Here is a 15,960-nt window from a genome sequence, read left to right on the forward strand (position 1 = left end):
CAAGCACAACCCAAAGTGATCATAAATTGACCTCCAAATATTGAATAGCAAATGTCATAAAAATATCTAAATATAAATAAACTCACTGCTTATGTCTCAATCAAAACATAAAACTAAAACCAATAGTATTTATGGCATAATGACCCTTCGCCATGGAAGATATAAAACAGCAACCACACAGAAACATACCTGGAAAACCTTGACAAGCTTCAGCTCACCTCTGCGTTTGATCTCAAAGCCTTTAAGTTCAGCAAGAGAGCCATCATGATTAAAAACTGCATATCTTTTCTTGATCAATATCCCTTCTGCTTTTGAAGCAGGAAGTATCATTGCCTGCTTCAAAGAAAGCATCATAAAGAGATAAAAGCAAGTTTATGCACAAAATAGGATGGCAAACTCATCAGAAGAAATGCAATTTACTTGCCTTATATGGCCCATCAACTTCAAATTCAATGGAGCATTCACTGTGTGTGGTATAAGTTTTGCTAATAGCATCTTTAAGCGTCTGCAATGACAACCACAAGCAAAAAATGATTCCACCAAATCTGATGCTCACATGATAGTAAATAAATTATCAGGAGAGGATAAACAGGTACTAATAAATAAGAATAACCAAATTGATCTAATAGTAAATTTTATTTCACTGCTACAGACCTGATATTGATCGTTAGTGTTGTTTCTTGCAACATCGGCATTAAGCATAACACAGGGATATGATCTTGTGATCTTTTTTTTCCCATCCCTGTAAGAATTGCTTTCGGCACATTAAAAGGCTAATGAAAAAGAATAATAAATTCTAGAGAATATGTATTTCAAATACAAACATCAGGATGTGTTCAGAAAAAAAAAGGATGCAGTTTTCAGATTTAGAGGAAAAAGACCGACTCACATCCGACACTAATTGTGGCATTTGGAAGGTTTTTAGAATAATAGAGAAACAATAGCCCAAAGAGTGAGGAGAATGAAACAAATGTTTTTCCCTTGTTTATATGCAACCTCAAAACTTTAATATAAAAGAAAAAACAATTTGCAACAAAAGTTAGTGTAGCTTGAATAAAATTATTTGAAGAAACTTCGAAAGAAAAAGAAAACTTAGTTTGATAGAAGAGAAAAGGGAAGAGAACTCAGAAATTACTTGGTTTTGAATGTAAAGTTTTCTGGAAAAGATCCAGGAAGTGCACACCAAATGCCATCTGTATCTAGTTCAAGTGGCCTCCCAATCTTTTCAACAAGTAAACGAGCATTTTGTATAATCTTTGCTCCAGTATAGGTAACAACTCCTGCCATTTCCATTGAATACCATCTTGCGCCTCTACAATTCAATAACATTAGTGAGTAATCCCCAAACATCAGTGCAGGAAAGTAGTTAAGTATTGGATTTGAACATATTAACACATAAAATGAAGAACTCACTTGCGCATCACGTATCCATAAAAAGAATTGAGTATACATTTATGAGCAAGTTGTAAGGAATCATAGAGAACAACCATATCCTGAAATATAGATGATGAAATCAAATGAGGGATGTTTCAAGAAATACTTAAAGCTCTTGCTCAAACCTGTGCTTCCTGAATCTTCATCTGATTTCCACAAGCTTTTGAATCTGCTAATTTACCCTTCCAATACTTATTAAGATCCTTGTACTCATACCTCCTGTCTCGGAAACTGAATTTGAAGATACAATAATGATTTCAAAAATCAATCCTGAATTACAAAGGTGAGCAGAAAAAAGTTCTATGACATTAGAAAAGCTAAAGCTAGAAGTTTAGTAATATCGACAAAGGTATAATCAAACATCCAAAAATGGCAAGGCAAGAAAAGACAGTAACATCAGAAACCAAATATTTCAAGATCAAATTCATGAAAACATAGTTTACAGACCTTCGAACTGTGTCCACATAAAATGAATTTTCACGCATACATATCCCTGCATCTCTAACTTCTGTTATCGGCTTGTCCAGAACCCTCTTATAAGCCTGTTTTGAACAGCCACCAGATAACTAATAAGTTTCCTCAAAGAAACAAAATTTATAGGCATGGAGGTGTTATACCTTCTGACAGTACTTCTTCAAGCGTTCTTTCAGCCTCAACTGTTGTTCTGATTTCGGGAGTTCAAGAAAGGGCACTGACATACCATCACTGTTTTCAACCAGCTCTGACTCAATTTGTTTCTTCATATGATAATAATCACTGTAACATGGATATAGTTTGTTTTGCAAGTTAGGGAACCAAGATACATTTGCTTATTCAACCATTTCAAAAGCAGTAAAACTAAACCTCTTTTTGGCCATGTAGGTCTCTCCACGCCAAACCCATTCAAGCTTGCGTAGGCAATTTTTCCCTGGACGATTAAAATCACATGCAGTGCAGACTACATCTGAAACTATGGATGAAGGCTGTAACTCATGGAAATTCAGACATTTGATCAGCAAAATGTAGCAAATCCAGATTTATCAAAGAGATTGTCACTATCTAGAAAAGTATGTAATTTAGAAACAGAAGAAAACATGAGCAAAACAACAGAAATAATGGTAGTAATTGTCCAGAAAATTGTGCAGGTTAAATGATTTTCAGACTGATGGGTAAGTGACAGAATAACATTTCAAGGAGAAAAGCATAAAATAGTTTTGAGTACATGAAAGAGTAAAATATGAGAATTATAATAGCAACTATGTCAGCAAAGTCGAATCTCACACATATAGATTTTTAAATACACAGAGTCGTAGTAAATCTCACTAGCATGAATTAAATTTAAGGTACAACAAGCCTTATTAGTCCCAACTATTTTAAGGTCCACTGCAAAAAAAAAAAAAATCAACTGTCCATCGACTATCTTTCAACTCAGTGCAAACTGTACTGATATTAATAGTCATAATCAGATTGAATTAAATGGGGTTAATAATTACAAATCATATTCATTGATTTTCATCTAAATTATAAACTAAATTCCCTTATTGCTATATCAAATATTTAGTATCATATTCTCTCTTTTTTTATCCAACACCTAATTATGAGTTTTATTTTTTTTGTAATCATCTTGCACAGTAGTTAAAATAAATATAATAAATTAAACAAACTTTAGTAGGAAAAAATCAAATGTATATGTATTGGTATATCCTGCCATAATGCCATGTTGAAACTAGAAACTAACAAAACTATATATACTACAAACTGCAACAAAAAGGGGGATCCACCACTAGGTCATTTGATCAAATCAGTAAAATACAGTCAATTTTGCCTGATGCGAAACAGACATACAGTACTTTAATATTTTTAACCATAGTTTAAACTTCGAAGAAATAGTCACATATCAAATAGGTCACTGTTATGAACTTTAGAGAATATTTATTGTTTATTAAGTATTTTGTTATAATTACACATCTATCATCATAATCAAGTTATTTTTCTCTCAATTATTTGGAATCACAACTTCATCTCTCCATTCATATTATTTGGAAAAGAATCTGTTAGTAGATTATATGGTTGAGCATATATATGAGATCTAGAATAAGATTAAGAATACAAATAATAAAAATATTCAAATAAACTATTTTATTTTCCCTTAAATACAATATAAATCCCAGAAAGTTAAAATAAAAAAGGTCTATAAGGTCTTAAAATAAATAAGAAATGGAAACAAATTGACAATGTATAGTAATACCTGAAGTCTATTTGTTAAAATAATATTTGGATACATTGCAGCAACATCAAGATGATAAATTAGAGGGCATTGCTCGCATGTTGGATGATCCCGTAAGTAGACAAGCTGCAAATTGACAATATTGCAAAGCGAGATACTGAGACTGGTATCCCTTCCAAGTTTACACTAACCACATGGTATTTGCAAAAGATACAGAACAGATAAGTCAATACACATGATAAAAAACCACTTGGAACCAAAAACACTTAATGTCCTTATTCCAATACTGCAAAGATCAAAAAATGAGGTCACTATTGATTAAACCTAACAAGATAAAGACTCATGAATCCCTACTAGAAATCAGACAAGTGAAGGCCTCCCAAAGCATTACAAAGGCAACCTTTTAAATTTAAATGTGTATTTAGAATTAAAAAAAAAAGACTTTCTTTATCTAAAATAAAATAAATAGAGAAGTCTAAGTGAGCTTGAAAGTTAACAAAAATACATAAGCACAATACAGAAAGCAACCTTTTCCATTATAGCAGTTTTTACATCTTCATAATTCGCAATTGAGTCAATGTCCATTTTCCCCTCTACTGTGATTGCATGTTGCAGATCACGATCCAGATTTCTCATTAATAGCTGAAAAGAAAGAAATTCTGATAAGCAATTCAATATGTAATAAATATTGACAATGAGATTTTGGGGGAAATATGCTGAATCCTGCACTCACTTTTGAATTTAACAAACAGACACTTATGAACGCACAAGGGTAATAAATGGGAAGGATATATCTTAATATAACTTATCTATTAACACAATGATACTAGAACAGGAAGACTACCTAGAGCATGGTCCAAAACAGTGCTATAGAAGTGTAACTTGTCCATATTATTAAGTAAATGATCCACAAGTTATGATCAATCTTATTTAGAAAACGATCTAATCATAAAAAAAAAATTGCATGAATGGCTAATATAATTCCATCAGTTGCTGTTGTACCTGTCCTACTCCCCAAGCAAACTCAACAACTTATTTAGACCTGTACTACACATCAAAGGGATAAGTAACTATTAGGGAGGGTGCCACGTTTAGAGAGAGAGACTCTTCCTTCTCTCTAGGGAGAAGGTGACGGCAAACCATCCCAGAGATCTGGACGGTAAAAGCGCTTGTATCCTTTGGGTTCTAATCAAGAGGGTGGGTTTGTGGTTAGCTTCCTTATACCACATCTTCTCTGAGTGAAATCTCACATGGGGAAGGAGGTATCCCTTGGAAGTTAAGGTATTTCAGAATTGGTTCTTTGAACTTGTGTAAACATCTAGGAAGAAAACTCCTCTTGACGCTCAGAATTGGTTCATTTGGGCGGAGTGCTTGTGGGTGGTGAACCATGGATAATCATCCTCTCAAATGCCAGTGACAACTCCTCCTGTCTGTGGTGGACTGAGGAAGAAAGCTGACGTGGGCAGGTGATGTGGAAGATGAGGCTGACCTGTCTTGTGTAACCCAATCAATGGCTACACAGTGGATCCTTGTGGCTGGATTTCGCACAAGGAAAATCGTTGTCAACAGATTTATTTGGAAGGCTAGCAGTTTCTCTCCTTTTATTTCTGGATTTGGGAGGCAGATCTTGGTTATCTTTGGAAACAATTAATTCTATCCACAAAGGCTTTCTGATCCAATTTTGATTTTCCTTCGCTTAAACGGCAAGTTTCAAAATTATTGCCTTTTTGGATATTCCATCCGGGTTTGGAGAGGTGCAGAATCAATGTTCTAAAAATAGGCCTAGGCGCCCACCAGCCACACCGAAAACATGCTAATCGGCTAGCCTAGGCGGCCTTAGCGCCTAGGCAGGATTAGGCGGCCCTAGGCACTAACTAATCAGTCGAACCGTCTAGACGGAAATAGTACCGGTTTTCATGTTTTTTTTTTAGTTTGAGTTTTTAAATTTAAAGCCCAATTAAATAAATTTGAAATGTAACCTTTTTTGTGTTGGCTTAAGTTTTATAAGCCCTAAACTTTGGTCCAACAAGAAAAGAAATAGGTTGGATGTCAACATATTGAACAATCTAATATTTATCCAATTTAATGCTAGATTACTGAACAAACAAAAACGAGAGAAAGAAAGGAATGTCGATGTCCTTTTTGCAAAAAATGTTTCAAATGCACAAGGTTAAATTGTGGATGGTGGGGAAGAGGATGAAGTTGAACTAGCAACCATATTCCAAGAACTTAGCAAATGGTTGATGAAACAATTGAGCAGATGAAAATCTACAATCTCGAAAAAACTTTAGAGTGAGAACTTCACGAGGCTGATTTTGCATCCGAAGAAGAGGATCACAATGATGATATTAAATTTGTGTCCGACGAAAAATAAGTTGTTGAAAATTATAGACAAGAAGAAGTCGAATAAATTTGTGATATTTTATTAGTTGTGTAATTTTGAACTCATTTTAAATTTAATGTTATTGTGTTGGAGTTATAGAATGTGATTTATTATGTAATTTATGTTAATACTGTAGAATCCACCTAGCGGCACCAAGTCCCTATCTAGGCGCTAGATGTTGATCTAGCGCCCGAACTAGCGTGTAGAATTTGTCACAACATTCCAAAGTTGCCAACCTACCAAATTTGATGCGATGCAAGGGGCAACGAGTAGCAGGAAGCCATGCTGCGGTGGCTCCTCCATCGAGGATAGTAACCGTTCCTCTTCCTCAACCAATTGCACATGCTAATAACGAATCGAGTCAAGGTTAATAAGCCATAACTACAAGAAAAAGCAGCACCGGAGGTGTTTCAAACCAGAGCGACATCAACTGAATCACTGAACAAAGATGGGGATCCGATGGTATCACAGGCTCAGGAGATGGATGGGAGACCTAAGGGGCCAAGAAGATGGGCTGATCTTTTCTCCTCAAATCAGTTATTTGTCAAAGATACCCTTCGGTATATGTTTTCTGAAAATAGAGAATGTGTGACACTGGAGGATGAAAATGTTGACGCAATAGACATCAATGGGAGATTGTTTGGTATGGAGGTTCGTCGGTCGTTTTCCGGGTTGACCTACGATCAAAGCCATGGCAAAGCGTTGGAATGCCAAATATGAAATAAATGTCCACAAAACTGTGGTTGATCTTCAAATTTCAATCTGTAGAGGACTATGACAAATTCATGCGTGGGGACCTTACGTTGCTCTCAGTTGTCCTTTGTACCTGAAACCACTTCAGGTAGGATTCTTCTTTAGGCAAGAAGATCTCCGGAGATTACCTGTGTGGGTACAAATATTTAATCTACCACTAGAATGTCGAACCATTCATGCCCTAAGCAAGTTGGCTTCCATGATTGGCCTACCATTATTCACTGATCAAATGGCGTGTCAACGTAAACGAATCAACTATGCGAGGGTGTTAGTGGAGGTTGACATCACAAAGGAACCACCGGATACAATCCCTACGACCCTCCCTAGAGGCATGGAGGTAGATCTTCCTCTTTTCTTTGCATCCAAATTCAAATTTTGTTTAAACTTCCATCACATGGGACATTACCAAAATCAATGCGGAGTTGGGACTGAAATCCAATTGGCCTTACATGTTACCGCAGAAGTAATTCAACATCCAGGGATTGTGATAACAAGTGGGCAACATCCACATTGGACGGAAGGTTTGAGTAGACAAACACCAGTACAAGGACCTAATGATTTTGCTGAACAATCTGGGTCTCCACTCGGAAAGGAGCCTGCTGTCCATCAGAAAATAAATACATTGGTAGGGAAGGAGAGTATTGTACAGAGGGATGATGACTCAATGTGCCCTAAGATAAATCAGAATGCAAAGGTGTTAATCGCTGCAGAAAATCCAATGAACACTCATCGTCCAGTTCTGGCAGTACCAAAGCCGGTGAGTCAAGTTGATGAACAACCGGCTGTGGAAATAGGTGTGGGAGTTACTTCTCATCAGGTTGTTCAGAAGGGTAAGGAGGCTCTCATAGAGGATAATGATCCACCTTTGCAAGAGGCCAATGGGAAATGGGAGGTTCAGTATCGGAGGAGAAGCAATGGAAGACAAAACCAGATTCCTATGGTGCAACAAAATAGGCTGTTGAAAAATGTTACTAGCCTCCCTATTCCAGAGGGAACTCAGAAAACATATCTTCCAGTTATTCGTAGCAAAGGAAAGGCCCTAGCGACAGTGGTTGTGTTAGTATGTGCACTTATGTACCAAGACACTCCTTATGTATTTTGTGGATAATTATTTCATAAAGACAAGTATTTATCATTATTAATTATTAATTTTTTTGTACGTATATGATTAATAATAAAGTTTCACATATTAATGGGTATATTAATATGAAAATAGTTCTTGATCGAATAGATATCTAGAGGGGACATAGATATCTAGATCAATGCTGAATATGACTAGGTCGAGATAAACCAAAGGATGAATATCCAAGTTGTACTTAGGAGTGCCTTGAGTTTAGAGATACACTGGGCACGACACGCTTAAGAGGAGACCACATATTAAGCATCATTGGTCATTCCTCTTATGAACGAGTGAAACTGATCTTTTGACTTAAGACCTTCATTTATTCTATGCATGGAGTTATGTGCTTTGACGCCGTTAAAAGCAATCTTTAATCAGATTAAGATTAATATAGTAGTTGGGTGTATGGCAAAGCGTAGAGAGAATAGTGTTGAGTCAATAGAGGATTCATCGCTCTCTTGGATTAGGAGTCAACATCCGGGTCGTTTGTTAGAGATATTAGTAATTCGAAATCCATGATCATGGGAGGAATGATTTATCATTCAAAAGAAGTCTATTATAACTTAGAAATCAGGTAAAATAATTAATTTAGGAATGATGCATAATGTACCGAATTAATTGAGATGTAGGCTTAGATGAAGAGATTGAATTACCCAGTAATCGGTTCATGGTGGTTTATAGTTTATGACTGATATTAATTTCATCACGTTGGGTGGCTAAAAACTGTTGTCAGATGGTTACCTTAGTCAGTGTATAAAACCTAGAGGGTCGTACACATAACACGTAGACATGAATATTATCTATGATTGATTATTTTAGTGGATATTAAAATTAATCAATTTTACTATTTCTGAATTAGAATTAATTGGATTATTAATCAATTCTAAAATATCAGAAGCTAGTCAAGATCAAGATCAAATATGAATTTATTTGATCCAAAGAATAGAGAATTCGAATAGCCATAATCATAATGATTAATAGAGAATTCAAAGATTCATCATAATGATTATTAATGAAGTTATCATAATGATGATTAATGGAGAATATGAAGAGTCATACCTCTTTAGATTCCTTGGAGGCTATAAATAGCCATCCTTTGAAAGATTCAAGAAAGAAATTCTTTCTCTCCATTTCTCCCTCGACTTCTTCTTCGCTTTCTTCCATCGGAAGAGATCGGTAGTGCTTCCAACTTCCAAGGCTTTGTCGATCCAAGAGGCTAGCACCTAACGGATCGTGTCAAGTTCGTGATCGAATGTGCGTGAATACCGCTAGAGGAGTCACACGTAGGCCTTTTATCTATCTATGATATCATTCACACTTATCGAAGACTCGAAATATGTTTTATATTATTTTGTATAAAACTATATATACCACGAAGAGATCCATGATTTACTATATGTATTCCATTGCGCTCCAATTCCAACAGGATGAAGTAAGGGAGAACGAGAGACTGAGGGTCGTGGCTGGCTCATCACGTCGACATGATACTCAGCAGAGACTAGAACAAACAGCAGGCACCGAGTAGTACAAATACAAGGCTGCAGCATACACATACCTCTGGATGGCTTAAGTCGTTCCAGGCTGCATGACGATCGGTTCTTGGAACATTTGAAGCCTTAACAAAGGCCTCAAGCAAAAGGGGATAGTCCCTCTTTCGCAGTGTGAAGTTATGTATATTGGGTGTGTTGGAGACAAAACTATTCGACGAGGGATATCAAAAGTTGAACTTACGCTGGTTCCAACATCTACAAGTGAAACAACAAGACAACAAAGGGAGTAGGAGCTGTATAGTTCTAATTTAGGATGACCAGAGGGTAGATTTGGAGATGGAGTGGCTTAAGCAATTCTTTTACTGTCAAGTTCGTTGCAGGACGTCTTGTAACCTCGTTGCGGTCACGTTTATCTATGGTCAAATTACCATGGTGGGGAGGAAGGTGTTGTGGGAAAGGCTTCAGCACATTTATGCAGATATGGGAATGTAATGGTTGGTCCTTGGAGATTTTAATTCTTACTTAATGACTGAGGACAAGTGTAGAGGGTTACCGGTCACTTTGCATTGCATTGCAGATTTTTATAATTTTGTGAGCCTTGCTAGATTAGAAGATTTATTGTGTACAGGTTGCAAATACACAAGAATAAATGGTAATATATGTAGCAAACTGGATCGAGCACTTATTAAAGAATGGTTAGAGGCTGAGTTACAGAGCTTCGGGGAATTCACACCTCCTAGATGTTTATTAGATCACTCAGCCTGTTTGGTATCGATCTTGGGTCAAGGAATCCGAATTCAGAAGTCATTCAAATTCTTCAATATGTGGACCCAACATCACGAAATGGGTGGAATACAAGCAACAATTGGAACGCAGCAACAAACGATATGAGCTCTCACATATCTTAAAGACTCTGAAACCAGATTTGAAAAGGCTAAAAGCTGAGCATTATCAACATATATCTGTCAGAGTTGCTGCTGCCCCAGCACGCCTAGAGGGGGCGCAAGGTGATGGTTTATTGCATGATCATATGACAGAGGATTACAAGGAGTAACAACAAACTGTAGCTCGTCTAAGTGCTACAGAACACTCTTTCTCTATCTAACGTGCTAAGATTGGCTACTCAAGCAAGTGGACCATAACTCTATTTTTATTCATGCTCTGGTAAAATGTAATAATAAGCATAATGAGATCATTGCAGTGGAGAAACCGGATGGTAATCTTACAAAAGCATTTGGGGGAGGTGGTCAAGATTTTCATAGAGCTCAGAGAGATTGTTGACCGCACAATAAATTTTCTTCACTCTTGCATAACATTCAGCAGCATGTTCTAATAGAGCAGCATGATAAAACATGCATTATTTGATATTGGAGATTAGAGCGCTTCAGGCTCAGATGGGTATAGCTCTAAATTCTTCAAGCACTCTTGGGACGGTCGGACTTTACTGCTGCGGTTATGGAGTTTTTCACCAATGAGAGATTACTACGGAGATGGAATCACACTTTGATTGCGCTTGCCCCAAAATCAGCCCATGCTAACATGGTGACAAATTATAGACCGATCTCCTATTGTACAATATTCTACAAGATCATCTTTAAGATATTGGCTTCGAGATTGTCCAAGGTAGTAGGAGGGATACTTCATCAATCTCAAGCAGCTTTTGTTCAAGGACGTCTCATTACAGATAATATCCACCTAGCACAAGAGCTCTTTCGAAGATATCACAAGAAGCATATCTCCCTAGATGCATTACGAAGGTTGACCTTTAAAAGGCCTTTGACTTAGTTCATTAGCAGTTTCTACGTGAATCGCTTATTGATTTACAATTTTCTATGATGTTTATATCCTGGATAATGGAGTATGTAACCACTACATCATTCTCTCTAGTCATTAATGGGTCTTTTGGATTCTTCAGAGGTGCAAGAGGGTTATGACAAGGAACCTCTCTCTCCTTACTTATTCGGTATCTGTATGGAGATCCTTGGGCAGCAGAGACAGCAGTGCACGGTCAGTTCAGATTTCAGATTTCATCCTCGGTGTGGTCCTCTCATATTGGTGCACTTGGCGCATGCGAATGACATATGATTATTCAGTCAGAGGATAAGGCATCAGTGGGAGCATTATCTTCTTGTTTGGAGATGTTTGGGGCTACTGTAGGACTTCAGGTTAAACATCGAAAGTTGAACATCTATCTAGCTAGAGTGGATAACTCGACACGCATGCGGATCCTTTCTCTTACAGGCTTACAAGAGGGGATTATGTTCTTTTGATATTTGGGGATACCACTTACTGCTAAGCGTCTTTAGATATCGAATTATATAGCCCACTTCTTGACTCCCTAGTACGGCGAATTAACTGTTGGCTGAAAAAGACACTTTCTTATGCAAGGAAGGCACAACTCATCATCTCGATGTTACAAGGAGTGGAGTGTTTTTGGTTCTACATACTTCCTATCCTCCTTGGTATTATTCACTGCATTTATAGCATGGTCTTTTATGTGACTATCCAAACACCCCACGTATCTTGGACAGATATGTGCAAGCCCAATGAAGGAGGATTGGGATTCCGCAACCTAAAAGCTTGGAATATTGGTTAAGGTACTTTGGCGGATTCAGGCAAAGGAGGATACTCTTTAGATCACGTGAGTGCATCATACATATTTGAGGCGAGCGAATGCATGGACTTGGGAGGCAGTGCACTCGGATTCCCCACTCATCAAGCGGTTGTTGTAGATTCGTGACCTCATCCTTATGGCTACTGGGTCGCCGGCAGGTGCTATGTAGAGGTTTGAGCAAGACGGAGGTATGGCTAAGGCTTATGACTTCTTTAGGTGAGGACAGTGTGGGAGCCCTACATCCAGCCTAGTCATGCAATTACACTTAGGATCCTAGCTCAGAGGTGACTTCCCATCAGAGACAGATTAGACTACTTTGAGGATCGGTGTTGTCTTTTGTAGGTAGGAGATGGAGTCACAGGAGCACTTTACTGCGGAGGGTCAAAGAGTGGCTACATATGGGGCAGAAGATGTCTACTTGCTGGCGGATGTTACAAGTCGTTGGGTGTGTCTTCAGAGGAGGTCGTCTCACTAAAGCCAAACACCTTGCAATGTCGGTTTTGATACACTTTGTATGGAGATCTAGGAACAGTTGCATCATTGATGGAGGAAAGTTGGAGAGTGAGAAAATTTTTAAAAATGTACAAATCCATGTTTATCAAACTTTGGGAGTGTTTCTAATCTAACATTATGTCAGACATGAGACGCTACTAATTTCTAGGTATTATACCTTGGTCTTGCTTTGATATATATATATAGATATATATTTTACTTATCCAAAAAAAAAACTTAGCATGTTGTTCCAACCGTATAAGAAATTAAAGTACCAAATATCTCCCTTTACAAAATCTATTGTTTGTTTTACTGTGACATTTCCTGTTCTGAAAATATAACCACATTAAAGATTTGCTTAAATGAGAGATTAATCCATCAACATACAAGCTCAATTATGGCCCAAAATACCTAAACTAAGCAAATAGTCATCTTTATTCAGACTATGAACTTCATAATGGCTAATTTCCCACAGTTCTCACATCTCTATATAAAACTAAACCACAGTGTCATAGGAAGAAACAACTCGTCTAATACACTTTATATCTTTAGGTGACGTTTGGCTTAGGGTTTGAGAATAACGGAATAGATTCATTCCCAAACCTTGTGTTTGGATGATGGGAATGAAATTAAAATTTTGGAATAAAACTCAAAAATTTGGATATTGATGAAACTCACCCCCTACCTTGGATTTTTGATGGAAATAGGAATGAGAATTAAATTTTGGACAAAAGCACCCTTAATATATTTATTCAATTTTTCTTTCATATCACTTTCTCTCCTTGTTCTCTCTCTCATCATACTTCTTCTCTCCTCATTCTATCATCACACTTTTTTTCTCATCATACTTTTTCTCCTCAATCTCTTCCATCATACACTCTTCATTTTCTCTCATCACTTTCTCTCTCATCACTTTCTCTCTCATCATGCTTTCTCTCCCATCACACTCTCTTTCTTTATTTTTTCTCATTACACTTTCTCTTTCCTCAATCTCTCTCATCACACACACTCTCTCTCCTCAATCTCTCTCATCACACACTCTCTCTCCTCATTTTCTCTCATCACACTTTCTCTCTTTTCATTCTCTCTCATCATATTTTCTCTCTCCTCATCCTCTCTCATCATGCTCTCTCCCATCACAATCTCTTTCCTCATTTTCTCTCATCACAATTTCATTTTCTTCATTCTTTCCCATCACATTTTCTCTCTCCTCATCTTCTCTCATCATGCTCTCTCTCATCACACTCTCTTTACTCATTTTCTCTCATCATACTTTCCCTCTCTTCATTTTTTCTCATCACATTTTCTCTTTCATTATATTTTTCTCTCATATTCAATTTTCTCTCTCATCTAATTTTTTCTCTTATTATCCTTTAAGAGTAAAAAAAGAATATTTTAATTTATTCTGCTAGAAAATATTCAACTAACCAAATATTATTTTTAAAAGTGATATCCATGCTCATACTTATTCTCATTTCACAATACTATGATTTCCATTCCTATTCTGATTCCTAGGAAAGAACCAAACGTCACCTTAGAGACTAATACAATTAAATTGCCGCATTTAAACTTGTCCAATTTTCTTATCCAATTTTTCCATAAATGAATTGTATTTATTCTCAGTCTGGATATCCAAGTATAATGATCCCAACAATATAACAAATTAGGGATATTAACTAACCAAATAAAAAAATTATTTGGTTGGTTTCCTATATCTCTCCTTTTTCTTCTACTATGGAATTTGCAGAATAATCAATCATTACAATCTACATGTTTAGTATCCTCTTTCCTATTTAAATGTGTTTTATTAGCATTTACATCAGAGTAGGAAAAAAACTTGATATAATGCAAGCAATGTGTTTTACGTCACTATCCTAGATGTCTAATCTCTATAGAATCCTTCCACACTAAAATAAGGGGTTATTAATTGGAAAATAAATAATGGTTCAAAAATATCAAGTTGTGCAGTTGAAGGTTCATTCCACCACCGGCTAGTACAAAAAAGATGTCTAGTATAGGATCATGGTCTCTGGATTCTTCCACAAGTTTCTGTGTTTGCAAGTGTGCAATAATGAGTTCCCCAATCCTTTCAAAAGATGCAGGAGATAGCTATGCCAAAGAGATAACTTGGAAATCATATCTATTGTGATGGCAAGACATGGGGACTATGAATCAAACTGTGGATGGTCATAGTCAACAAAACACAATAGATGATGAGTTCATGTAGGGTTTAAGCCAACTCTATCTTCTTCTCAACACCTACAATGACACTTTAACACTGACACTGTATCATTCCTAAATATCTTAGAACATATAACATAAATCGTGGCCATTAAGTATATCAAAAAATTCTTGATAATAAAGTTTCATGGTTACTACTTACTAGATATTGAGCAGAATAGAAGGTATGCACATCTGTTTAAGCTTGGAATTGAATTCAATGGCAACTTTTGTATAAGATACTAATACAACTTTTATAAATCTAATATTGTTGATAAGGGCATGCTAATTGTACAGAGGGAAAAAAACAAGCTGTAAAAAAATGTTTACAAAATCATTAAACCAAAAAAATAATCAAAGGAACTCGAAAAGTAATCTGCAACTCACTATACAAAAGAAGCCTCACAATCATATATATGATTTTTCAAAGAGAGCCAAAGCACCTCTTCATTTGGCGCCATATGGCTTAGTTAGGCCTTTACAGGCATGCTTAAATATTAGTGGCATCCACCTATCTCGCTTGGCAATTCAGGTTGGACTAAACTACCTTAGACTTTCACGTGATATTAAAGCCAGCACCTCAACTCTTGTGATGTTGGGGCAAGGGAGACAAGTTTATTTGATCATAGCAACCACCAACATAGCAATTCAATCTTGCAACATCTTCACTCTTGGCGGATCGTAGCGAATGGGAGAGGAAGAGACTGAGTGGTTCTTTGATCAGCTAACAGATTAATTGATCAAATTGTCAAGATGACAGAGTTGATTATATTTGAAACAAGCTAGGTTTCTATGATATATACAAACCAGCTTGAGGGAGATTATTATGGGCTAATTGGGCTCATATGTAAATATTAAGCTGTAGAGGTCCATTTGTAACATTCCATATCCTTAGGGTAGATGGAGATCACCTAGGATTCTGTTATTCGTCATTGCTACATGAGCAAATAGAGCTGAAGATGTACCTCATAGGCAGATGGATCAAACTGAAACTTGATAGGAATATCTGATCTAAAGACACCACTTTCAAGACATTCAACATGGCCACCAATATATGTCTCACATTCTAGAAGACGGTTCTTGTAGAATTTCTCAGAGTCTGACTGGTGTTTGTTAGGACAAATAACATTTGCCTTGTGAGCCTGCATATAGGGAAAGAATTGTAATGTCAGATTAGCAACAAGCAAAGGCAACAAAAACATAATGATACAGTAACAAAATATTCATTTTTAACCTGAACTAAGACCA

General features: G+C 36.6%; 1 protein-coding gene across 1 annotated transcript in view; it reads right to left on the reverse strand.

The window, feature by feature from the left end:
* LOC122053146 (DNA polymerase epsilon catalytic subunit A-like) overlaps positions 1-15,960 on the reverse strand; it is a 48,247-nt gene that overhangs the window by 22,879 nt on the left and 9,408 nt on the right. The window contains exons 14-25 of the mRNA XM_042615052.1: positions 15,678-15,854; positions 4,169-4,282; positions 3,662-3,766; positions 2,278-2,396; positions 2,052-2,190; positions 1,882-1,976; positions 1,560-1,665; positions 1,414-1,493; positions 1,136-1,312; positions 655-742; positions 425-505; positions 190-333 (exon numbers count right to left, since the gene is read on the reverse strand). Of these exons, the coding sequence (XP_042470986.1) occupies positions 190-333; positions 425-505; positions 655-742; positions 1,136-1,312; positions 1,414-1,493; positions 1,560-1,665; positions 1,882-1,976; positions 2,052-2,190; positions 2,278-2,396; positions 3,662-3,766; positions 4,169-4,282; positions 15,678-15,854 (1,425 nt within the window). The remainder of the gene's footprint in view (positions 1-189; positions 334-424; positions 506-654; positions 743-1,135; positions 1,313-1,413; positions 1,494-1,559; positions 1,666-1,881; positions 1,977-2,051; positions 2,191-2,277; positions 2,397-3,661; positions 3,767-4,168; positions 4,283-15,677; positions 15,855-15,960) is intronic.

This window comes from Zingiber officinale, chromosome 3A (genome assembly GCF_018446385.1).
Source record: "Zingiber officinale cultivar Zhangliang chromosome 3A, Zo_v1.1, whole genome shotgun sequence".
Classification (NCBI taxonomy): Eukaryota; Viridiplantae; Streptophyta; class Magnoliopsida; order Zingiberales; family Zingiberaceae; genus Zingiber; species Zingiber officinale.